The sequence below is a fragment of the Eleutherodactylus coqui genome, chromosome 8 (assembly GCF_035609145.1).
Source record: "Eleutherodactylus coqui strain aEleCoq1 chromosome 8, aEleCoq1.hap1, whole genome shotgun sequence".
In the NCBI taxonomy this organism is placed as follows: domain Eukaryota; kingdom Metazoa; phylum Chordata; class Amphibia; order Anura; family Eleutherodactylidae; genus Eleutherodactylus; species Eleutherodactylus coqui.
In genome coordinates this window covers 172,451,680-172,478,632 of record NC_089844.1, presented here as the reverse complement: position 1 = coordinate 172,478,632, position 26,953 = coordinate 172,451,680, and the positions used below count along the sequence as shown (strand labels likewise).

Genomic DNA, 26,953 nt, shown 5'->3' with positions numbered 1-26,953 from the left:
ACCTCCAACAGTGCTTTTTATGGCTAGAAGTGCCTGTTTCCAAACGGAGCCTAAAGATTTGCTGCCGTTCCGGTGCCTCTCCAAGCCACGCCCCAGCATTTCCGTTTTTGATAACTTTTCTTTTTTATATCTGGCGCCTATCTTGATAAGGATGCCCCGCATGTAGGCTTTGTGTGCTGTCCAAAGTATTTCTGGGCTGACCTTGTTTGTGTTTAATGTGAAATACTCGTCGAGTGCCTCTTGTATGTCTTTGTGAAATTTAGGTATTTTCATTATATATGTGTTATTTCTCCACAGTTTGGTGATATGTCGATTTTTTTCAAATGCAAGGGAGGTCGTTATTGGGGCATGGTCTGACCATGTTATTGTGCATATTTCGGATTTAATTACTGAGGTAATAAGAGATTTGTCTGCAAGGCACAAATCTATGCGGGAGAAAGATCTATGACGTGCAGAGAAAAAGGAGTAATCCCTGGCGGAAGCATTAAGACATCTAAACGTGTCAAAGAGTGCATTGCTTTTTATCCATTCACTCAAGGGCGCTCCTCCTCTCGTCTCGCGGTTTGTGGTGTCTATGCTTCTTTCTGGTACTAAATTAAAGTCACTGTTTATGATAATTGAGCCTTTAGCTACTCTTTTTTTATTATTTTTATGATTTTGTTTAGAAAATGTATTTGCTTTGAGTTGCATATATGTTGGTTATATATATATATATATATATATATATATATATATATATATATATATATATATATATAGGAGCATATACGTTGGTTATCGTTACTTGCATATTTTTTAGTGTTCCTACCAATACTATAAATCGGCCTTTTGGGTCGCATATTTGTTTATCTATCTTAAAGGGGGCTGTATCTTTAAACGCTATTAAAATGCCTGCATGTTTTTTGGGGGCACAGGCGTATATAATCTGGGGATATTTTTTGTGGGTCATTCTTAAACTGTCTGAATTCAGCAAGTGTGTCTCCTGGATACATACGATTTCTGCATCTAAGCGTCATGCCTCCTTCCACACCGAACTTCTTTTAAAGGGAGTGTTCAGGCCATTGGCGTTTAATGACATCAGTTTTGTAGCCATTTTCCTGTGGATGCGGAATTACGTGAGGAGGCAAGGAGGTGGAAGAATCCATAAGTGTCTGCCAAAAAACAAGAAACACAAAAACAACATATCGGTCGAGCAAGCAAGGGGTGCTCTTAAATGAGTGAAGGTTTGTTGCATAAATAGCCAGGTGAGAAAATTAACAACTTCGGGTAATCGTTTGCACAAGCTTGTGCCTGTGGTTCGGTTGGGGAGTAAAGTCACCGTAACGAGATAGCTCAAAATATCTTGTTTTAAGACGGGATGTAAGAATTAAGTTCCATTTAATGGAGCGGGAAGAAAGACTTTTTGATCGGTCAAACCATCAGGGTCTTCTGGATTTGTCGGGGGGGATTTTTCAGCAGTGATCTTGTCCCGATTTGAGACTTTGATGCCCCATGCGTTCAGGGTCTCTGCAGCCGAGTTGGGGTTGTGAAGTATGTGGGTTGAATTTGCTCTAGTAGCAATAATTTTTGTAGGGAAACCCCATCTATAAGGAATGTTTGCATCTCTCAGGGCTGATGTCACATCCGCAAAGCTTCTTCTTCCCTCCATAGTAGCCTGAGATAAATTAATGTAAACTCGTATATCGGAATAAGGGCTAGGGAGTGTCCTAAGTTTTCTGACGGTGTTCATAAGGGTCTCCTTAGTGCTGTAGTAATGTATGCGCACTATGATATCTCTGGGGGTGTTTGCTTTGAGGAATTTCGGGAGGGGCAGCCTGTGAGCCCGATCTATTTTTAATCCTTGGTCTGGAATATCTGGAAGAATCTTTCAGAGAAAGCGTATCACAAAGCCTGCGATTTCGGCGTTTGATACTTTTTCGGAGACGCCTTACAATTTGACGTTATTACATCTGTTCCTATCTTCTAGGTCTGTTAATTTTTGTTGTAATTTGACTACAGACCCTTCCAGGTCGTAGTGGGCATCTATCAGAGAATTATGGGATTTGACCAGTTCTCCCATTTTTGATTCTGTTTTTTCCATGCGGTCCTTGACTTCTTGAACTGAACTGTCGACATGTGAAGTTAAACTCTTTAAGTCACATTGTATGGTTTCATGTAATGCCATTACAATCTCTTTAATGTAAAGTTCTGAGGCAGGCTTGTTTGAGGCTGACAGGTTTGCCAAGCCACTCTCTTTTGCATTGATATAGTCATCTTGGCTAATTGGACTGCTCTCATCAGTCATTTATTGTCTCTGTTTTTCTGGACTGCCTGTGGGGGATGGGGCACACAGTAACAGCGTGTCCAGCGCCATCTTATGTCCCCTAGTCTGCTTAGTCTGCTTGGTGTTGTCCCCGACCTCTGTACTATCATTAACTGCTGCTGCTGTCTCTGAAGTGCCTGCGGGCTTCACTGCTGTGTCTAACACCTCCTCTGTATCCCGCGGCTCACCTGCTTCTGCATCGGTCAGAGCCTCCGGCACTTCCTCCAGCGCAGGGTCGCCAGACGAATCTTCTCCCGTCGCCATGTTAGAGAGGGTGCCGCGTGCCGGGAGAAAGTCCTCCAGTCTCGCTGGTTTTGCTTTGGACGTCCTCCTCCTCGACATCGCTGGGTTCTCAGTAAGTTCCCACATCCTTTTATGATGTTTTCCCCCGTCTTCTGTTGTTTTATAATTGCTTTTTGAGCCTGCATTGAATGGAGCCTTAAGCTAAAGCGTCCGTTCTGGCGCCTCTCTTAGCCACGCCCCCGGTATGATACCTTTTAATGAATAACAAAAATACCTGATTTTAATGCGAGCTTTCCAACCTCTCAGGATGGACCCCGAAGAGGCCAGAAAGCTCGCTATAGCATCATGTATTATTGTTATCCATAAAAAGGTATCATATCTACAAGATTACTTGGTTTCTCTTGCTGGGAACAATCACATAGGACTGCAGGTGACTACTACATTATCTGTCCTAAGAGAACACTGCAGCCCCAGGAGGACGTTACCATCTTTGCTGCCAGGCTCGCTTCAGGGACCCAGGAGGAGTTAAAGGCAGCCAGGTTCCTGGCCAACATTTCAGGTGGGTCAAGGAGGGCCCAATACAACCAGGCCATCCAGGAATTAAAGAGAGAGATCCTCGCCCTGGTTTAGAGGAGGGCGGCCATCTTTAAGGGTGCAGGTCCCTTTGCTGAGAATTTGGGGAATTTTGACCGGTTTGAAGGGTCTCAGATGGCTGTGGCTGGGGTCTGTGATGATATAAAGGACGCAGTGTCCAATATCGAGCAGGCCCCTGCTGGAGAACTGCAGACAGCGGATAGTCAGCAGTCCCTTGCAGTGACCTTCCAGCTGGGCAAACTACTGTTATTTCAAGCTCGGACTCCTCTGGGGAAGAGGGTGAGGACAGCCTCCTGGTGGGGGGGGGGGGGGGGGGGGACTAATGGCGTACATAAGACACCTGGAATCCTCTGGAGGCCTGGAGGGTCTCTGTTTTGGCAATGACCTTCCTGAACGAGACTCCCAGGCTGAAATGAAGAAAAGTGGCAAAAAGATCACCCAGGTGGAGTACAGGTACGTCAGCCTCCCAGGGCAAGCCTCTGACACAGGGGAGGAAGGTAGCTGCATGGGTAGCCCCCGTGTCCGACCCAGCATGGACTCTGCTAATGTGGGTTCAGTGCACAGAAAGGGTGAGAGTGCTAGGCATCCTGATCCAAACACCCCCGCGGTTGGTAATGATAGGAGGGGTGATGGGTAGAAGCTGGTGGTGTCTGACAGCAAGTGTGAGTCATTCAGCGTCGGATGACCCAGGTAAAAGGTCAAAAAAGGCGTCGGGTGATCCCAGGCATCCCGCAAAGTTGGGGGGGGGGGGGCATCCGCGTTGCGTTGCCCCAAATAGGGCGCTGCGGTGGACCCTCCCAAAAAGTGGTTACCCAATACAAGAAGCATCTATGATAAATATGGAGATAGAGAGTGCATCTGGAGGGTCCGTTTCCCTTCAGCGTTCCCATAAAAGCTTCCTGCGGAATTCTTTTGCCAGGGTTACGCGGAGTATGATGGCAGGGGGCGGAGCCAAAGGTCTTCCTGAGTGTGCAACTGGAGGTCCCGTTCCCCCCCCAGTACTAAGGAGGGGGGTGAGTCTGGTGGTTCAATGGGGACTACATTTAAGAAGCCGACCCTGGGTTGCTCCCCCGCAGGCATGGGGGGGGGCTGCTGAGGGCCCTCCAGGCCGCCAGATATCCATTACTCATCCGGCCAAGAGGTGAGCCGTTACCAGTTTGGTCGCAAAGAACGGGAAGAATGATGAGCGAGAGAATGGAAAGCATGGAGGTGTGTGAAACGGATGAAGGGAGCAACATGATCGCGAGTGGTGTGCGCGAGGGAGAGTCTGGATGTGTGGGGAATCTAAATAATACAGGATTAAACGTTGAGGTGTCTGCTGGTGGAGGAGTATCTGAGGGAGATAAAGGTGATAATAAATGTACAAATGTCACAAGTGAGGGTGGAGTGTCTGGTGGTTTGGGGAGGAGTGGGGGCCCTGGTCCAGCTGTCACCCCAGCAGTGACGGCTCCTAGGAGCTACGCGAGTGTTGCCGCTGGGGTAAGTGGGGGACCTTCACCTCCCTGCTTCAGGGACCCCAGGTCACATGAGCTGTTTCTATTGCCTTAAAGAGAGGAGAGCTGTCGGTCACTATAGAGGATGAAAAGCGCGACCTATCTTTTTGGATAGATAGGTTTGGCACAAGGGCCTTCCGAGAGCAAAGGCAGGGAGAAGAGGAATGGTCGCTTCCTACAGCTGGACAGGGGGATCCAGAAGGAATGTAGTCCATCTCCGATGGGGAGGCAGTGATGCTTGCCCTGGCCGTACTAGGGTGAGGGAGTTTCTCCTCGGGATGGAATTCAGGGTGAGTGACATCTTCGCCCTGATACACCCCTTCGGGACCTCCCTGTTTGATGTCAGCTTTGTGAGACCGGAGGGCCTTGAGCTCTTCTGGTCAAAATACGAGCTGGCTCAGACGAAGCCCAAATGGCAGGATTTTGTGGTTCAAGCAATTTCCTGCCAGAATGACACTAAGAGAGTGACCGTTCTGACTAGTAACGAGTCTCTCTCTTATGTTGACATTATGACCTGGATGGGCAGGTATGGGGAAATTCTCCATCCTCCCCAGAAAAACTGGGACGCACACGGTATCTGGTCAGGGGCCTGGACTTTCATGGTAAAGTTGAAATATGCAGGTAATTCCGATACCCACATCCCTTCTTCTGCGTTCCTGGGAAGGGACAGAATTCTAGTTTTCTACCAGGGGCAGCCAGAGGGTTTCCACAGGTGCAGGGACCCCACACATTTTAGCGCACAGTGTAAGGTGCGTGCGCTGTATGGGGGCAGAGACCACCCATCCTCATCTTGTGGCAGCATTCGGTGTAACCTGTGTGGTGCTTTAGGGCACCCATTCAGTCGCTGTCCTTTATGCTTTGCCAACATCGGCCGAGCTCAGTCAGAGGGTCAGCGGGCCCGTCGCTCCGGGGGAGAAGCCAGTGGAAACAGGGAGGAGGTGCCTGGCCAGCCCCGGCAGGAGGGGAGTCGAGCTGCTGAGGCCCCAAGTGATAGCGATGTGGATGAGGAAACCAGAAGGATGGAGAGAAAGGAGGTGGCTGCCAGTTCTGCCGGATCCTCCTGTGAAGACAATGCGGATGAGGAAAACGATAAATGGCAAAAGCAGAAAAAAAAGGGTAAGGGAAGAACAAAAAAGAAAAATAGAGGTTCTTCCTTTCTAGAGTGGGATGACTCGGTCCCACTCACTCTGGTGCAGATACCAAAGGAAGGCACAATCGGTTCCCCTGTGGTCGACCTCTTTAACTGGTACCAAGCCCTCGATAATACCTCCTCTTCCCTGCCAGGGGGAGAGGCTGGCGGTGAGGTGCCGGAGGTGGTGGCAGGTATCTATGAGAAAGGAACCCCGGGGGACGCTGGGTCTCTTTCTGTGGGGGATCTGGTTTCCTCTGGGAAGGGGGCTACCCTGTAGCCAGAAGGTGAAGGTTATGATGAGAGTGGTGATATGGATGTCTCAGTTTCACTAAAGAAAAACAAAGGGGAGACCTCTTCTTCCGACAGGAAGGAGGGGAAGGGTAAGAGGAAAGCCATCCAGCTCGATAACCAATGATGGTGGCACTCACCCTGTTGACGCTGGCCTCCATTAATGTTGCCAGCATTAAGTCAGATGCGGCTAGGTTTGCGGCCTTTGATTTTCTCAGCCGAGTTGAAGCTAACATTTTATTTTTGCAAGAGACCAGGCTGACAGATTTGTCAGTCATGTACAAAGCAAAGCGTGAGTGGAGGTGCGGGGTCTCCTATTGGTCTCTTGCGGCTGAGCCGTATAGCGGGGTGGCGGTCCTTTTTAGGACCGCACAGGTAGAATGCAGATGGGTTATCGAGCTGGAAATGGGGAGGTGCCTGATCTTGGATGTTCTCATGGGAGGTCAAGAGTTGTGTCTAATTAACATCTATGGACCCCAGTCAAAGTGGGGACGCAAAGACCTCTTTATGAGAATTAAGCCTTACCTTTTAACAAGCCGGCAAGTGGTCTTTGGTTTTAAAGGTAGTTATTGCAGGTCTAGGATAGATAGGTTTTATTTAAAGAAGAAAGCCGTCTCCTCACAGTTATCGGTAGTGGAGGTGAAGTTCTCTGACCACTGTATGATTCTTTTTTCTCTGAATGTCACAGAGACCCCTCGGATGGGCAAAGGTTTATGGAAGTTGAATTTGTCACTCCTGAAAGAAGCGGAAATAAGACGGTCCTTTGAGGATTTTCTTCAGAGCAAGGAATCTCCTTGGTCACGGGTCTACAGCCTGTTCTTCCAGCTGTTATGGGGGAATAGGTTGAACCCAGTCAAGAGGGAGGTTATTTACCGTACAAGGAGACTAGGCTGGTTGGGTATGGTCAACCCAGTGGTATTGCTCGTAAATACCTTTTTGAAAGTTAATATCGCAAACCTCTGGAAAGAGAGGGCTCCTCCATGGGTATCCTCCTTTAAGGGATGGTTTCAACCATTCTTCCAGGAGTGGGAGACAGGAGGGCATGTGAAGGACTTTTGTACACCGCACGTACATCTTTCGTCATACGTTGCATCGGTTCTGAAGGTTTTACGCTAATGGGTCTGACCGTGGGGGAAGTCAGGATGCTGGCCAGGCGTGTGCTGGACCAGAGGGTTTTGGCCACCCGCTTTCAGAGTCTTTTGGCCCTCAGAGACTGCCTAGGTGGGGATTTGAGGGTGGGTTTGTTTCTTTTAAATTCAATAAGAATCCCCTCAAAGTATTGGGACTTGACCTGGCGCTGCTTCCATGGTAAGCTGTATGTGGGGGACAACTTGAAGCACAGGAACACCAAGGAAAGGGGTTGTCCCCGGGAGGCATGTGGCAACACTTTGGAGAGCATGGACCACTTCTTGCTTCATTGTCCCTTTAATACAGAGGTATACAAGAGTGTCGGGGCTTCCATCGGTTGGCCTTGGCTGGCTGCCCTTACCTACACCGAGTGGTGGTATGGAGCATTCAGAGATCTGGGTGGCAGGGACCGCTGCACTTTATTTTTAGTAAGTCTAGGGGTTAGGTATTACACGTGGAATGCACAGTGTTTAGTATCGACGCATCATAAAATCCTCCTCGAGGACGAGGTAAGTAGGAACATTCTCGGTGACCTGGTGAAGGTGTGTTCTCTGGAGTTTGAAAGGTTAGGTAGGGCTCAAGCAGCCTTCCTTTGGAGGGGTTTTTGCTTTGGGGTTCCCTAGCATGGAGAACTGTTTCACCCTAGCTTTTTGTTTCATTTTAAGTTAAAAATTGAATAAAAGGCTTACGGGACCTAAACCAGGGCTGAAGGTATTGGTTATGTTTTGTCAGTTTTTTCTATATATTTAGGCTGTGGATTTTTATGCGTTATATGGTTTTGTGGGTGGTATTATGTGTTATGTTTTTTTTGGGTGGTATCATATGTTTTGTGGGTGCTATTATGTTTTTTCGTGGAGGGTATTATGTTTTGATTTTTGTGGGAATGGTATAATGTTTTCATGGGGGGGTTAGTATTGTGTTATAAAAAAAAATATAAATGTTTACAGGTATGACTGGCAGTGGACCAGGAGATGGGTAGAGGGTGATGCGTGTGTAGTTTAGGGAGAAAGAGGAAAGAAAGGTGTGTGTGTGTGGGGGGGGGGGGTGGATCTTGTTTTACTAATGTGTGTTTTTTTTCTCTATTTAGTAGGTTGGAATATGCAACACTACGGGATTATGGGATAGATTGTCTTGTATTTTTTTAGATGTTTTGTTATGTAAATTTGGTTGTATAAATGGGATATGTGTGATTGGGGATGCGGCCGGACTGGTTTTCACTCTTCTACTGTTTCTGTAAAATTTTGAAAATATGTATATATGTTTGGCTATTATTTCTTGCAAATATTTCTGTTCTGTTATTTTGTAAATATGTATATATGCTTCTTGCGTTTGTATTTGGCAAATGTTTCTATTATTTTGCTATTATTGTTATTATGTCCTGTTATTAGAGATGAGCGAGCACCAAAATGCCCGGGTGCTCATTACTAGAGTTGAGCTTTGTGATGCTCGAGAGCTTGTTTCGAGTAACGAACTCCATTGAAGTCAATGGGAGACTCAAGCATTTTTCAAGGTGACCGATGCTCCGCATGGGGGAGGTTGTGTGAAACACCTGAAAACCTGAGAAAGTGATGGAAACATCACAGAAATGGATAGGGAACATCAGGGGCAGCATGCATGGGTGCATCTGAGGCTCCCAGGTCGCACTATTAAGCCAGTGTGTGGGCAAGAGTCTGGCGGTCACCCCCCCTCCCCCCTAACAATTTACTTGGGACAGACCATAAGCAGCAAGGCACACACGCTGGCACATCTTAGCTAAGCACCACACTAGCTGCAACCAAGGCCAATCACCGCCTTGACACCGCTGCCTCTTCTCCTGGGTTACATGCTGGCATTGCTGTCCAGCACCCCGCACGAGCCTGCCTCCACAGCGTGCACAAAATTTTCCCTATGCAGCATTCAGCTGCCCTCATGCCACACGCTGGCTTGATAGCCACACCACCCTCATGTCTATTTATAAGTGTGTCTGCGATGAGAAGCTGGAGACACACACTGCAGAGGGTTGGCAGGGCCTGGGAGCGACTCTCTTTGAAAGGGGGTGGGGCGATAGCCCACAATGCTGATGAGAATTGATGATAAATTGACGTATGATCATAATTCTAATCCCGTGCCACCTCCATCACAAAATTGTCAGGAGACGCTAGCGTGGGCATAAAGGGGACTCAGGTGCCAGCACTTCTACACATCTCCACAATGCAGCAGCACATACTAACACCAAATATTTGAAGCACGAGGTGTCGCAAAAGTAGCCACCGCAGGTATACAGTGACCCTGTGAAAGTCTCATTAAATCACTAATGCTTCCGGTGAATGCTGCAATCCAGTATCTTGGATAACTGAAGTAATTAGTAGCATGAGAGATAATACATGCCCACCAGCGCTGATCCCCAGACCCCAAGGAGGAGAAGGGGGAAGTAGCATAATAAGCCTGAGAAACTGTGACCGAGGTAGGATCCGCAATCCTCAGTGTGGGAAGCACGTGAGCGGGCCCAGGGTCAGGCTCGGTCCCAGCCTCAACCTGGTTGACCCAATGTGCTGTGAGTTACATAGCTATGGGAAATCCATGTGTCCCCACACACTTCATTCTGTGTAGGTGTCAGTTAGCTGAACAACGCAATGGGAAAGCTTTCTGCGCCCCTACCCAAGTCATTCAGTGTATTTGTGCCAGACAGCTAAAACACTGCAATGGGAAATCTTTGTGCACCCATAGGATAGGTGAGCCCCTGCCACCCAGGGACAGTATTAAATATGAAGAAATCAGAATGACAAAAACATGGCAGAGTTCCACCCCGCGCAGAACCTCAGCCCTTGCCCACACTTCTGCCCAATTCATTCTGTGTATGTGTAAGATAGCAGAACAATGCAATGGGAAAGCCTTCTGCACCCTACCTAAGTCATTCAGTGTATTTGTGCCAGACAGCTGGACACCGCGCTGGGAAACCTTTGTGCACCCACAGCATAGGCGAGCCCATGAAAACCAAGGAAAGTAGTAAACATGAAGAAATCAGAGTGCCCAAACATGGCAGAGTTTTACTCCGCCCAGGACCTCGGCCTGTGCCCACACCTTCACTTGGACGTCCACGTCCTCAACCCTTACCCCTACTCCTCATCATGTCGGATAAAGGATACAGCAGGGCCCAAATAAATTACCCCACTGTATAGCGCTAAGAACTGGGGATAATCCACTGCACACAGAGACTTGTAGAGGCTCTATGCTGTCACAGGAAAAAATTAAACCGCTGTCTTGTGCTGATATCTAGGGGTAATTTACCGCTCACAGAGACTTGTAGATAAGAGAGGCTGTATGGAGTGGCAGAAAACTATTAACCCAGTGGATAGTGCTGGTAACTGCGGCTACTTTACCGCACGCAAAGAAAGGGTATTGTAAGACGCTCTGCACAGGGGCAGAAAACTATAAAGCCAGTGGACAGTGCTAATAACTGCAGCTACTCCAAAGAAAATTAAATGCAACCACAGCACTCACCAGAGTTGAAAGAATAACACTCCGGTTTCCACCAGAAGATCATCTGTTGTGGATATGAGGAGAAATTTGCAAGAGCCTGGTGTGGTCCGGATCCAAGACCAAACGCAGCTAAATATATGAAGTGACCAGGCAGCAGCTGATAATTTTTAATAAAGATAGAAAGTAACTTTTATTCCTCCATAGAAGTCAGACTGGCGACGTTTCGGTTTCCACTGAAACCTTTCTCAAGCCCTTGGAAAGGATATTGTGAGACGCTCTGCACAGGGGCAGAAGACTATAAAGCCAGTGGACAGTGCTGATAACTGTGGCTACTTCACCCAACACAGAGAATGGTATCTATGAAATGCTCTGCAGGGGCCCAGGAAATATTAGGGTAATGTTTAGCGATGAGAACTCTGCAGAATGCACTGCACACAAAGAAAGGTATAGTCGAAATGCTCTGCAGGGGGCCCAGGGAATATTAGCGTACTGTTTAGCAATGAATACTGTGCCGAATGCACTGCACACAGATAAATGTAACTGTGAAATGCTCTGCAAGGGGCCCAGGGAATATTAGGGTACTGTTTAGCGATGAGAATGCACTGCAGACAGATAAAGGTAGATGTGAAATGCTCTGCAGAGGCCCAAGGAATATTAGTGATGAGAACTCTGCCTAATGCACTGCAAACTGAGAATGGTAGATGTGAAATGCTCTGTACGGGCCTAAATGCTTGAAAATACAAATTGGTGCACTACTTCTCCCAGCCAGCCACAAAAGTAATACACACAATGAGGAGTAGCCCGAAGAAGGACTGTTGGGTTCTTGTAGTCAGGATCCCTGCTTAACTGCAACCTAATCCCTACACTGACACTTTTCCTATCTCAGCAGCTCTTTCCCTAACCTCTGCCAGCATGCATCTGAGGCCAGCCACGGGCGGCACCAGCTGAAGTACTCGGCGGTCACCTGATCGGCCCAGCCACTCACTGCTGTGACTGGGAGGACTCCCCTTCCCATCAATTTAGCTCCCCACTATCTATGAAAAGAAACACAACAACTTGCTGGCGTTTTATGTGGGTAGGCCACAGCTTTATTAAAATTCTCTTTTAACCAACTTTGTAACTTTTCGTCTTCCATGCCGCTTAAAACTGCTTTGAAAATTTGTAAGATATAACCGCGAAAACCAGGCGTAAGAAAGCCCCATGATGGGCCTGAACAGCCCTTCCATCCATTGCTGGCATGGAAAGAAATTTACCGCCACGAAGGATGCAGCATATCCCTATGCTGCACTCCGCCCCCCACATGCCAGCCACAACGCCTCCTCCACCCCGTCCTGCAAACCTGACAAAAACGTGTTGGTGCCAATATCGCTAAGGTGTACACCGTCACCTCTGAACAACTGTATCTCTCTCTTTTCTAACTCCTAGTGCCTAATTGCTACACCCCCTATTGACTGAACAAACTTCGACATCTTAAAATTCACGTTCTTCCTCGCTCTTTCTATTGCCTCCATATCCCACCCTTCTCTCCAGAACCTTCTGGCTACGATATCCGACCAGACTAAAATAACTTCATTAAAAAACTTTTTGAAATGACATAAGTCTTCCTTCATTAGTGCCAACAACTCTCCAACTTTTACTTTCCCTAGATCGTTTCCACCCGCGTGGATTACCAATATTACTCTGTCTGGTGACCGCCTGCTGATTTGCAGCACCTCATGGAGCAGCCCGGTCCATTTTAAACCTCGTATGCCGTGCCATTGCACGCTTACGTCTGGTTGTCCCAGATGAGCACCTATCGGCCTGGCTTTGGCCCTTTTCTCTGCCCAAAATATATACGAGTGGCCAACCACCCACACTGTCCAGTTTGAACCTGTAGAACAAAATCAAAGAAAACAGGGGAAAAAATGTCCCCAACATCAACCTCTTAACCATTCTTACAATACCCTCAAATCCGGCCTTACATAGGACCGGTATGCTTCCGACTTCCATCTACCCACCCTTTTTACTTCCTCACTCCGCAAACCGCAAACGAACGCCGACGTGGCAGCTCCGATTCTAAAGGAATGGGAACCGAATTCGCTTGGCACGAAACCCAGATTTTTAAGACATGCCCGCATTACCGCAGAAAACTGGTACCTCGTTAACGGAGATCCCGACGCGTTCACCAACAGCAGGCCGTCCCCGCTTTGACGTGCCATAAAGTCTTTTATCAACAGTACTGGGCACCACTCTGTCCCCAGCCCTCCTATCCGAAGCCATTCCCCCGTTCCGTAAGCGTCCGTTTTCGATTTACGAATACAAATTTTAATATTGTCGCTCCCGACCAACACGTCCGAAAATTGAAGACCTCCTGGATTATTTTTACTCGCCGAGACCAGTTCCCCCAGCCGTAAGGCTGCAAAAAATGCCAGAGAAAAAGCCACTCTAAAAAGCGTTGTTTCTTCTTTGTTCATGCATACTGACCCCATGACCTTCATCATCGCGCAGAGCAGTTCGAAAGTGATCGGGCGTCTCCCATCCCGAGAATACTTCTCTTTCTTTCAACCCTTCAGTATTTGTGTAAAAACAAAATCCTTTGTCACGAAAATGCAATCGCCGATACGTGTTTTTTAGCCGCATCCGCCGACGCTCCTTGACCGCGCAGGTTCGCTAGTATATCTAAAGTTACCGCTCTAGCCTGTTCCGTTTCCAGAAAAATGCCCCCGGCGGCCGCGATCCATCGCTTCCAAATCGCCTTATATCACTTCCAAGTGGCTTCGCTTACCGACTTACGGACCAAATTCAGGAGCTCCTTTCTATTATTTCCCACAAGAAAGCAGGGCAACATACCCCCTCGACGTCCGCAGTCGGGTGCAGCTCGCTGAATTTCGTCATCTGGAATCGAGAAAGAGCGTCAGCCATGTTATTCAAGTGCCCTGGGACATGGTTCGCTTTGAACTTAATGTTATGCTGTAGACAACGTAAAACCAAATGGCGTAGTGCTGCCAATACCAACACCGAGGCAGAAGACTGCTTATTCACCGCTCTCACTACCGTCTGGTTATCAGACCAAAAACAGATGCTTCTATCAGCCAGAGCCGGGCCCCATAGTTCAATGGCGACCATGATAGGGAAAATTTCGAGCAATGCTATGTTTCTCGTCCATCCTTTTTCGATCCAGGCTTCCGGCCACGAGGAGTTGCACCACTTGTTACCAAAAATTGCGCCAAAACCGCACGCTCCGGATGCGTCTGATACTAAACCCAGCTCCTCGTTGTCAACTTCTTCCCGTTGGCAAATGACCTGCCCATTGAAAGTTTCGAGGAAAACCTTCCATATGTGCAGGTCCGCCCTCATTACTTTTGTCACCCTGACAAAATGATGAGGCTCCCTTGCCCCTTTTGTCGCCAACGACAAACGCCTCGAGAACGCGCATCCCATTGGGATTGTTAAGGACCGTTACACATGACCGGTCACATTAACCTTTCAAGCCTTGGGTTCCAAATTAGTTCGTACCTGGATGCATCAGGGAGGCCAAAAACTATATGATTTATAGTAATTAGTTCCCACAGATACATAGAGATGAGCCGCGGCAAGTATACAGCCCACTCTGCTTAAGGCGCGTACACTGAGCGCTTATTGACTAAGTATAGTTCTAATACAGGAAAGGAATATGTCATTAGTCATGGGGTTAATCTTATTGGGTTAGAAAAACATCAAGAATTGTGCTTTGTTCAACAATCAGCGCAGTGAGAATAAATATGTGAAATGTCCTTCAAATGATTATTCCTCCCTTGTGAGTTTGGATGTTCGCAGCGTCTTATCAGCACGATTTGCTCTTTTCCCAAAGCTCAGGACGTGGGAGAGTCTCTTCTGATAACGATTTTTTCAGGCTTGGCTCTCGGAAAAATAAAAACAAATCATTAGACATTGCACCGAATATCCTGCTCTAAAGTTATTTCTGCTTGAATTATTGTTTCACTACGCACAAGCTTATTTACATCTTGTAATGCTCCATTTTGTATCTAGCGGCCATTTTGAGACAGATTCTTCCATTTTATGGACCTGTACCTTCTCAGGATGACCCGACACACAAAATTCAGCAGTCCCAGTAGCACCTGCATTTGATGCAGTGTAACTTTCCGCGACGTACTAACCGTCTCTACCATTTGCCGTAAACGTGCGATTTTGTCATCCGGTAAACGAAAAACTATGTTTTTTGTATTGATCTCGATACCTAAGAACTCCAGGGATAACGTCGGACCAACCGTTTTTTCTGCCGACAGAGGAACACCTGCCCTTTTCATCAGCCTCTGAAAAGATGCCAATAAAAATCCGCATACTCCAGAGTCGGGGGGCCCAACAAATAAAAAATCGTCGAGGTAGTGCAAAACCGATGAGATGCCCGTCTCGAATCGAAGCATCCATTCTAAGAAAGAACTGAACACCTCAAAATAATAACAGGAAATCGAGCATCCCATCGGTAAACACATGTCTACAAAATAGCAACCGTCCATTTTGCACCCTAAAAAGTGGAAACAATCGGGGTGTACTGGAAGCAAACGGAAAGCCGACTCAATGTCGGCCTTGGCTAGCAGAGCGCCAGCTCCCGCCCGCCGCACTAAATGCACTGCCCGATCGAAAGATGCGTACGACACCGCCGCTTGCTCCTTTGAAATCCCGTCGTTGACCGAGTCTCCCGCCGGAAAAGATAAATGATGGATAAGTCAGAATTTGCCCGGTTCCTTCTTCGGGACCAGCCCCAAAGGTGAAACCCGCAAATTCCCGAATGGGGGCTCCTGGAATGGGCCCGCCATCCGGCCTAATTCAACCTCCTTCAGTAACTTCTCCATCACCAACTCTTTGTTGTCTCGAGACGATTTTAAATTACCGCTGAGCCTAAGCGAACAAACCGGGTTATGCGGTATCGGGAAACCTTCCGTAAAACCGGATCTAATTAGTTTTGACTCCTGCTTCTTGTGGTACCTGACGAGCCACTGCTCCAGGTACCTGACGTTCACCGTGGTTCGCTCCTGCGCCGGACACCCCTGGTGTAGCAGCTGTCTTCTGACATCTAAAACACCGTGTGGCAGAGTGTAATCCTCCACATACTGAGCACTCGTGGGGAAATTTGCACAAGGCGTAGAATCGACAATGGCCTTCGTTGAAGGCCCAACAAGAACCAGCCGGTTTCTGGGCCACAGGCGCCTGTTGTCCACTGGCGACTGTGGCGGTTCCCTGAAAAAACGGCCTGACTGGTTTTTGTGACAAGATAAGCTGGATCCAAACGTCTGTCGCTTTCGTGGCCCAACTTATATCTTTTAAACCGGAGGTACGACGCCTAAAATCCTCGTCGTATCGCCACCACGCAGATCCACCGTGCAGTTTATATGCACTGTGGATGGTATTTATATAAACGAATAGTTCCGGGCCTTTCTGAGGACAATGTTGACATGTCACGTGTGCAAGAATCAAAAACGCCTGTAGCCAATTTCCAAAGGTTTTGGCTACTTTCGCTTTCTTGTCCGTTCCGCGTTCTGAAAACCATTCTTTGTCCACGGCAACATGTTCCACCGACAGCAGTGACCATATATCAACGTATAGACCGTTTCTGATTTTCTCCGTCACATCTTCAGCCAAGCCCACCCCTAAAGGGGCTACCCCGCAGAACAACGAGTCTGCGAATTTCAAACCATCACTACACAACTCTTCGCCCCTACGACTCGCCTCTCTCTGCGAGCTCTCGGGTGCGTGAGACAAACCACCAGTTTCCAACGGGCCTCGTAGCCCTTTGTCCACCTCAAAACGATGTACCAGCGCTTTAAGCGCAACCATAAACTCCACATTACTCTTATCATTCCTTGGTAAGGAAACATCCCAAACATTTTTGTAAAGTGACTCACCCGCCTTGTTTCCCTCTGGCCCTGCCAAGGGGAAGCTCGGGCCGGGTGGCGCTGATCGACGGTCCCGCCTCTGGCCTGTGTGTCGCTACGGTCCCAATTCCTGGGTGACACCACGGCTCCTCTGGCTCTGTGCATTGAATGCCCTAGCAGCCGAAAATGCCAAGTCGTGTCTAACTCTGCGGGCAGAATATACATTGTCTGCGGAAGAAGCCTGTGAAAGAGATGAGGTATCCCGTGTAGCCCGGTCGCCCCGCTCCCGGCCGCTGCGCCTAGCGTATCCAACCACCGCTTCTGTCCTACCGTGCTTGCCTGATAAAGGGAGCCTCATTTCCTGACGATCGCTTTCTGGAGACGCCGACGCTGATGAGCTTGTGCAGACACGCGCTCTCAAGGCGGACCCAACTTGCTCCACCCCCCCTTGTGCGGCTGCGCGCCATTGCCCCTCGAGACCTGCCTTGTCCCGCTGTATGTTCTTCCGTGCCGCGCCAACTTGCTTGCTCCGCTGCCGAGCTGCCCGGTGAGCGCCCGCACATGCGCCGCTCTGCGATCCGCTGCCTCCTCCTACTGCCGCTGCCGCCTGCCGCCGCGCGAAAATTCGCTGCCCCTCCCCCACCCTGCTAACCGCAGGCAAAGGGGCTGTTGCCAATGCCCCCTCTCTGTCTGCTGTGTATGCTACGCTACTTTCACTATCCTCACTCTCCTGTACCTCCGCTCTATCTAACCCCCTAACCTTTTCCCTAGTTACCTGCTTCCTCCCTCTCTTTTTCCCTCCAGCTCTCTTCTGTCTTCTTTCGCTTCCACTAACATCCTCTGGGCTGAATAGGGACTCGCTCCCGTAGCCCCCTGCGGCCTTTCTCTGTAGTGCAGGCCTCCTGCCGGGACTACTTCTTGCTTGCGGATCCCTTCGCTTGCTGAGGAAGACACATGGACCGCGTTCCTTACCCTTTCTGCTCGCCTGCACAGCCACGGGACTCCCCCCTCCCGCGCCGGACTTACCCGACCTCTGGCCCGCTACTCCTCTCCTGGTAGGAAACCCGCCGACTTCCGGTCCAACCTCGTCCCCGCTCCTCCGCTCCCTCCGGTTGGCTGCGTCCACCGGGCGCTGCGACCGCGCCACTCCGCTCCCGCTTGCTCCCGCCATTCTCGGGCTGCTGTTCCGGCCTCCCCTCTTCGCCGCCGGGCTGGGGCTCAATCTGGCTGGCGGGTGCCTTCTCCTCTGCGGTCTTCCCCGCGGCTCCGTTCCGCTGTTCTCTGCCGGGAGTTCTTCTTCTGCTCTCCCCCCCCCCCCCGGTGCCGCCGCTGCTCCAAGTTCTTCAGCCATCTTCACGATCCACTGGGGGCCCTGGGTGGCCACTGCATCCTTAATTAGCTGTACGAGATGTTCCATCTTCTTTCTTGATTGCAGCCTTGTCCTAGTACGTCTTCTCCCTTCTTCTTTCTTCAGAGCACTGAGCTCCTCCTCTTCCTCCCTCTCTACTTCCTATTACTGCATCACCCCTCCCTGGTCGCTTCCTTCCCCCTACCTAACTCACCCCGCCTCCCAGTCCCCCACAGCTACGTTATACACTCTGCTGTTTCTTAAGACGTGCAGAGGGCTGGCACGTCTCAGCAGGAAGTGGTAATGCCTTCCCAGCATGTTTATTGGCTAAACAATGGCGCTAAACATGCGGGGAAGGGAAATGGAATTGACGCGAGTACAGTGTGATGTTTGACTCGAGTAACGAGCATCTCGAGTACCCTAATACTCGGACGAGCATCAAGCTCGGACGAGTGTGCTCGCTCATCTCTACCTGTTATGTATTTTACTTTTATAATAAAAAGATTCACTGTGTTATCTGTGGTGTTACATAGGACTACTTTCCTGCTAAGAATGTTATAAAATATCCATAGAAATGGGACAAATGGCAATGGGAATATAGAATTTGGGGGATTTATGCAATTATCAAGAAAATCCATTGTGTTTTATGTTCTTCATTTGTAGTGGTTCGGCCTAGAAGATTCCACTGAAGGATGGTGTAGCGGGAGCTGCTCTAATACTATGACGTTGACCTGCTGCCCATTAGGTGATTAATTCTTCTTTACTTCCACTCTGCCTACATCTTTACCCTCCAGATGGTTAGCACAGGGTTCTGACCTCCTTTATCTGAGCTGGCATTGTGAACATAGGCCAAATTATAGGGAGGATTCAGGGGCATGTGGTCAGGGACCTCCCTAGTGGTTATCACTGATCCTGATGCTATCAGCTAAGAGATGGAGTGGTGGTCTGGTAAATATGTGGTGCTCTTTTGACACTGACAGAGTCACTGGCTTGGCTGTCTCCATAACTCTTGTAGCCTTTACTGCATAGCAACATGTCCAGTAATTAGCTGCAATGGAGGGTCAAAGGCAGCCCAGGTCCCTGAGATGTTGTGGTCAAAGAACGTCTTATATGAGTGTTGTGGGCATGTTCTGTGGTTTCTGCAGAAGTCACTGTGCAGGGAGGGTAGGAGGTAAGCTTTCCACATCACCTATTGTCAATAGTATGATCTGTTATCTGCCTACAGCCTTATAATAAAGTTGGAGAATGAGATCACTGCTGACTCACAAAGTACACAGCACACTTTGAAAAGTGTCTACAAGTATCAGCGTATCATGTTATGTACATGAAAACTGCAAAAGTAGAAAATGAATTAAATCTAAATTGTCAGTAGGATAACGACCTGACATAACCTTCTCCTCCTAGCCAATGGTGGTTTATTGGTGTCAATTATATGGCACTGACTGATATACAGCATTTATTATGTAGCCGCTAGCAGGCTGATATAACATAGGTGGACTATGGGCGATTATACTAAAATGTACACTGAGAGAAGCTCATCAATCTAATCCAATGGGATTGGTCTGGTGGGGTCTCGGACTGTTCTCTACATATCTAGAATATTCTACCAAAAGTCACTGGACACCTAAGCAAGAATCAGAAATAGTATTTTTTCCCATATGGTAATACTTAGTGGGGCTCCTTTGAACCTGTTGACATTTATGTTGGATGCAGGATATGGATGCTCTACGATTGGGCTGGCCTGCTCAGAGTCCAACCTGATCCCCTCCTAAACATCTCTGGGATGAACTGGAATGTTGGGTCAGGAAATATGAACGGCATATATCTTCTGAGAGAGAACTCGCCAGATGTTTGCAGGATGAATGGAGGGAAATACCAGCAAAAGTGTATCAGACATTGGTAGAAAGTGTGCCATGGAGAGTTTCCAATGTCATTAGGGCCAAAGGAGACCCACTAAGTATTAACATATGGGAATAAATAAAACGTCTGTTTTTGCTCTCATGTCCAACTACATTTGGTAGGTTTGTGTATTTATCTTAAAGGGGTTTTCTGGTTACTAGACATGCTCTTTACAATAGGCTCCCTTGTGTGATAATCAACAGAGATATACTCTTCTGTGGCCGCCAGGATCCAATGCTGCCGCCCACTGTGGTCCTGGTAATTCCTGTGAAAATGATATCACAGTAAATCAAGTGATTGCTGCAATGTCACTGCCTGTTCTCCTGACTTTGGTGCTCACATATTGAGCATCATAATACCAGGAATTCAAGAACATGATCCTTTAGCCTCTCACTGGCTGCAGTGGTCACCTGATTTCCTGTGCCATCATCTGTCACAGCAATCACAAGGACTGCAGCGCTGCATCCTGGGGGTTCATCGAAAAGTAAGTACATCTCTGGTTATTTTCAAACTGGAGGATAGAGAAGGGATGCCCCTCCATTGGTTAGCTTCGTCTATGGGTTCTGTGAACCTATGCCAGGTTCCACCTCTTTTAGGGTTCTGCCCTTCAAGCTCATGTCGCCCCTTCTCTCCTACAAGGCATGGGGTATGGGTCTTTACTTTGCAGTATCCTAATCGTATCAAAATATATTGTGTCCCTATAACAGGGTATACAGACTCTTGTCTCGTATGACAAATATGACAGAAGTGATAAAAGATATCCTGACCCATGCACTGGAGAATATAAGCAAAGAGTCACTCAAAAGCTTCAAAAGGAAACTGTCATCTATCGATGTACCACCCCCATATCGGAAAATACCCTCCAGCCTGTTGGATGAAAAATCAGCAAAGGACGTGGTTGACTGCATTATAAGTTATTATACTATCGCAGAAGGACAAAGGATAACTGTGCAGGTTTTACAGGACATCAACGAACGTCAAGTCAGCCACGACCTGACGCGGAGTCTCCAGAAAGGTAAGAATGACTTACGATCTGTCTGGGATCACCTTATGGTTGAGAAACATCTGGCACCATGGCACAAGTGTTTAGATAGAATCCAATCAATGTTTCCAGTCCTATAGTAATAATGCAGATGCACATCATTCAGTATAATCAACTGTAACAAATCGGGGTCTGAGACTGAAATCAAAACAATGACAGTAGCCAAAACTCACATCCACTATGTTTTTCCACATCTATGAGTAACAGAAGTAGCTCAATTATTGTTCTTAGGACTATAGTTGCATTAAAAAATTAAGTGAACCCCTGGATTTCTACATTCATCACTAATTAAATGTGGTCTAATAATATCTAAGTCACAATTATAGACAAACACAATGTAACTAATAACACAGACAATTGTACCATTCACCATCCACAGTGCAGGGTGAAAAAATAAATGAGTCTTTGTGTTAATGACATTTCCAAAAGCTAATTGAAAAAAGGTGTTTACACTACAATACAATTATGGGTTTCAAAGGTGCTTTACTAATTAAATGAAGGCACACAAAGCCTGGTTATTGATAGATCTGTTATGGGCATTAATTTCATTATATAATTATACTAGTTGATCTACCTGGCTTCACCCAAGTTAATTGGTTACAAGTGTTTACCTGTTGCTCTCATGGAGGATTTTCGTGAAGTCAAGGTTAATTCAGAGGGATCGAGGAATAAAATACGTATACACATAGAGGAGCATTAGATTTTTCTCAGGCTGCATTTACTGATGTCCCTCTTCAGAATGTGCCACCCCTCCCATTCAACTTACTTTTTCCCCTTAAAGGTAACACCCCTTTTATTCAAATTTAACTTCAGACTGGTAGTGGCAGCCCTTTCTTAGCCTTAAACGCATCTTCCATCCCTGCAGCCCATGGCAGCTTCCTTATGTACTTTACAACATTTCAGTATATGCACAAAGAGGTCCGTTATAATGTTCTCAGTATGAACACATAGAGGTGATGTAGATTCTCCTCAGTATATACACATAGAGGTGAGGTAGATTCTCCTCAGTATATACACATAGAGGTGAGGTAGATTCTCCTCAGTATATACACATAGAGGTGATGTAGATTCTCCTCAGTATATACACAGAGAGGTGAGGTAGATTCTCCTCAGTACATACACATAGAGGTGAGGTAGATTCTCCTCAGTATAAACACATAGAGGTGAGGTAGATTCTCCTCAGTATATACACATAGAGGTGAGGTAGATTCTCCTCAGTATATACACATAGAGGTGAGGTAGATTCTCCTCAGTATATACACATAGAGGTGAGGTAGATTCTCCTCAGTATATACACATAGAGGTGAGGTAGATTCTCCTCAGTATATACACAGAGGTGAGGTAATTCTCAGTATATACACATAGAGGTGATGTAGATTCTCCATAGTATATACACATAGAGGTGAGGTAAATTCTCCATAGTATATACACATAGAGGTGAGGTATATTCTCCTCAGTATATACACACAGAGGTGAGGTAGATTCTCCTCAGTATATGCACAAAGAGGTGAGTTAGATTCTTTTCAGTATATACCACAGAGACGCGTGTCTCTCGACATGCAGCGGCCAACACTGGTGACGTCACCAAGCGACCAGGAGGCGCGGTCAGCGTGCCGGAGGAGATGTGAGCAGACCCTATATAAATAAATGTACATGGTGTAATAAAAACATGCTTTAAAAAGGCCTCACAGCAGGCCAAAACGTGTTGCAACAGCCTGTCAGTTTTACCCGCATTGACATTGGTATATGTCTAGTTTCTGTTTGTTTTGAAATTGGTCTGTCCTGTCTGTAACAATAAACATCGTGCAAGATCAAGCAAATTTGGAGAAACTTTTCGGGAGGATCCAATTGGATAAAAGATACCCAAGAGAATTATATCTACGGGCTCCTTTACATCTATGAGGGGTCACCTGGCAGGGAGATCCCTCCTTTAGTAAGCAATTTCTCTTTCTGCATCTAGAATTTCACCCAGAGTTTTTGTTTAGCGCAGGTCCCAAATTTGTTTTTTGAGTTACCCTCACGATTGTTTTTTATGGAGCTAACCAACAGTGATTCATTATCCTGGGCACTATACAGTGTCCGGCATTTCTTTGGGGAACCTGGAGCTCTCCACTGTCCAGTGGATAATACTCAGGGTGTATATTTTATATACAAAATGCTATTTTAGCCTGAGCGCTCTCCTATTTTTTGTTTGTTTATCAGCATATAAACATAGGGGTGAGGTATATTCTCCTCAGTATAAACACATAGAGGTGAGGTAGATTCTCCTCAGTATATACACATAAAGGTGAGGTAGATTCTCCTCAGTATATACACACAGAGGTGAGGTAGATTCTCCTCAGTATAAACACATAGAGGTGAGGTAGATTCTCCTCAGTATAAGCACATAGAGGTGAGGTAGATTCTCCTCAGTATATACACATAGAGGTGAGGTAGATTCTCCTCGCTATATACACATAGAGGTGAGGTAGATTCTCCTAACTATAAACACATAAAGGTGAGGTAGATTCTCCTCAGTATAAACACATAGAGGTGAGGTAGATTCTCCTCAGTACATACACAGAGGTGAGGAAGATTCACCTCAGTATATACACATAGAGGTGAGGTAGGTTCTCCTCAGTAAATACACATAGAGGTGATGTATATTTTCCTCAGAATAAACAAATAGAGGTGAAGTAGATTCTCCTCAGCATAAAAACATAGAGGTGACATAGAATCTCCTCACTTTTACACCTTAATGACGCGGCCCCTTTTCTTTTCCATTTTTGTTTTTTCCTCCCCCCCTTTAAAAAAATCGTAACTCCTTCATTTATCCATCGATATCACTATATGAGGGCTTGTTTTTTGCAGGACAAGTTGTATTTTTCATTGATGCTATTTAATGTGCCATATATTATACTGAAAAACCTTTAAATAATTCTAAGTGGAGTAAAATGAAAAAAAAACGACATTCCGCCATTTTCAATGCGTCTTGTTTCTACGGCGCACAAACTTTAAAAAAAAAACGACATAATAACTTAATTCTATGGGTCAGTACGATTGCTACGATACCAAAGTTGTATAGTTTTTTTTTTATAAATTCTTTATTTATTGCAGTCAGTTATTCAATAACAATTGGGTTGTGACTTTCAGAAATCAATAAAATACACATTTCAGAAAAGCCTCAGTGTTAAAAGATTAGAAAAAACAGGGAAACATTTTCTATGTATGCATAAAAACATGACATGAGGTAGCTTACTAAAAATCAGAACTTGCCGGTCTTCTAGGCTTCATCTGTAGTCCTTTCCATTGAGCACTATGTGGGGCTTCATACCTCTATGTACTCTTAGTTATATTCGAGACTATCTAACTAAACAAAACAGGACACATGAGGGGTGAAGAGAGAGAATGCGGGTAAGAATATAGCGAGTAGTAGCGGAAATAACAGAGAGCGTAGGTATATGAAAGGGAGTAAGTTAAAGGGGTTGTCCCGAGGCAGCAAGTGGGTCTATACACTTCTGCATGGCCATAATAATGCACTTTGTAATATACATTGTGCATTAATTATGAGCCATACAGAAGTTATAAGAAGTTTTATACTTACCTGCTCCGTTGCTGGCGTCCTCGTCTCCATGGTGCCGACTAATTTTCGCCCTCCGATGGCCAAATTAGCCGCGCTTGCGCAGTCCGGGTCTTCTTCCTTTCTGAATGGGGCTCCGTGTAGCTCCGTGTAGCTCCGCCCCGTCACGTGCCGATTCCAGCCAATCAGGAGGCTGGAATCGGCAATGGACCGCACAGAAGCCCTGCGGTCCATGGAGACAGAGGATCCCGGCGGCCATCTTCAGCAGGTGAGTATGAAGACGCCGGACCGCCGGGATTCAGGTAAGCGCTGTGCGGGTGGTTTTTTTAACCCCTGCATCGGGGTTGTCTCGCGCCGAACGGGGGGTTAAAAAAAAAAAAACCCGTTTCGGCGCGGGACAACCCCTTTAATTAGTTTGGGGGTTAAGGAGCAATTGATACTGGAACACTACCCAGTGGTACCATGTTCTCCGAAACCTTTCTTGTGTGCCCTTAAAGGGGTTGTCCCACGCCGAAACGTTTTTTTTTCAACCCCCCCCCCCCGTTCGGGCTTCTGTGCGGTCCATTGCCGATTCCAGCCTCCTGATTGGCTGGAATCGGCACGTGACGGGGCGGAGCTACACGGAGCTACACGGAGCCCCATTCAGCAAAGAAGAAGACCGGACTGCGCAAGCGCGTCTAATTTGGCGATTAGACGCTGAAAATTAGACGGCTCCATGGAAACGAGGACGCTAGCAATGGAGCAGGTAAGTGAAAAACTTCTGATAACTTCTGTATGGCTCATAATTAATGCACAATGTACATTACAAAGTGCATTAATATGGCCATACAGAAGTGTATAGACCCACTTGCTTTCGCGGGACAACCCCTTTAAGTGATGCAGAAAGGTCCTCCATCTCCATAATCCAATTAACTGTGTTTAGGCACAGTGCCAGTGAGGGCGGGGCTGTCTGTCTCCAGAGTCTGGCAATAAAAGACCTCTCCGCGCCCACCAAAAGTTCACCACAGATTTTTTTTGTAGGCAGCCAACGGAATGTCACTGTGATGCAGGAGGTATAGAGCCGGGGATTTTGGTAGAGAGAAATGGGTAAATTTGGAAGTAATCTGCCAGACCTCTGACCAGAAGCCCGCCAGCACCGGACACTCCCAGAAGATGTGTAACATAGTCCCTTGCTCCGCTCCGCATCTCCAACATAGGGGAGAGACCGACGGAAATATTTTGTGTAGGTGGGAGGGCACCGTGTACCATCTGGAGAGAATCTTAAATCCATATTCCTGTATTTTGATGGATATTGATGAAGAATGTGTGATGGTGAAGATTCTGTCTCTTTCCTCCGGGGTGAAATTGATTCCCAGCTCCTCTTCCCATTTCTCAATGTATCTTGGGGGAGAGGGATCCAGCTGTGTATTGAAGATGTTGTATAGTCTGGATAGGGTGTGTCCAGAGGGGCCCTCTTCACTACAGATTGATTCAAACTGTGTTTTTGGGCGGGTAAATGCGTTAGGGTGAGGTAGGGACTGTAGGAAATGTCTCAACTGTAGCATCTGCCAAGTTGGGAGTGGTGCTGGGACAGTAGTTCCTCTTAACGTTTCCATCGAGAGCCACTGGCCATCTTGTTCTGCCCTAAATCTGCCCTCTGTAGGCCATATACGAAATACTCCATTCTCACTGCCTGGTGGAAATTCTGGATTGCCTAGGACCGGAAACATTGGGGAAGGCCTGGGGAATATATCTGCCCTTGCAAGTACTCTGGTGGCAATCGACAACGTAGGACGGATAGTGGGATGGAGCGCCAGATCCATGGAGCCTGTGCTGCCAGACCAAGGAAGAACCACCAGTGGCACTGGAGACGCAGCTTGTTCGATGGTGACCCATTGCTTGAGTGCTGAGTGCCGGTGCCAGTCTATGATACGTACCAGATGGGCTTCCTTAGTGGTACTTCACAAAATCTGGGAGTCCCATGCCGCCCTCTTTTTTCGGTGTGGACAGCGTATTCCGCGCTATCCGGGAAGCCTTTCCTGCCCAGGAAAGAATACAGGACTCTGGGAAGAATATTCATTTTAATGATTGCCCCTCTGCCAAACCAGGAAAATGTGCCTTTGGTCCAGGAATTAAGGTCCTATCTGATCTTATTTAATAGGGGTGGAAAGTTGGCCGGGTATAAGTCCTCACTATTTGGTGTTAAGTTGATCCCCAGATAGTGAATGTGGTCCCTTGCCCATGTAAATGAGAAGAAGTCCTTAAGCTTGTTTATTAGGGGTTGTGTAAGAGAGACGTTGAGCGCTGCTGATTTGTGATAGTTGATCTTAAAGTTAGACAGTGTGGAGTATTGGTTGATCTCGGACATTAGGTTTGGCAAGGAGATTCGCGGGTCAGAGATGAAAAATAGGAGATCGTCTGCATAGGCCGCTATCTTGTGGTCTGTGTCACCCGCAGTGATCCCACGAATGTTTGGGTTGGCTCGGATCCGCGTTAGTAATGGCTGTAGGCATAGAATGAAAATCAAGGGGGATAGAGGGCAGCCTGCCTGGTGCTATTTGAGATAGTGAATGGTGTTGAGAGTTGACCATTTACCCTAACTGACGCAGTTGGGTGGGAATATAAGCTTGTAATC

At 47.1% G+C, this 26,953-nt stretch overlaps 1 protein-coding gene across 1 annotated transcript in view; it reads left to right on the top strand.

The window, feature by feature from the left end:
• The window catches only part of LOC136577191 (collagen alpha-1(I) chain-like), a 95,095-nt gene that overhangs the window by 10,584 nt on the left and 57,558 nt on the right, over positions 1-26,953 (top strand). Inside the window, exons 2-3 of the mRNA XM_066576990.1 lie at positions 18,503-18,584; positions 20,446-20,753. Of these exons, the coding sequence (XP_066433087.1) occupies positions 20,468-20,753 (286 nt within the window). The 5' untranslated portion in view covers positions 18,503-18,584; positions 20,446-20,467. The remainder of the gene's footprint in view (positions 1-18,502; positions 18,585-20,445; positions 20,754-26,953) is intronic.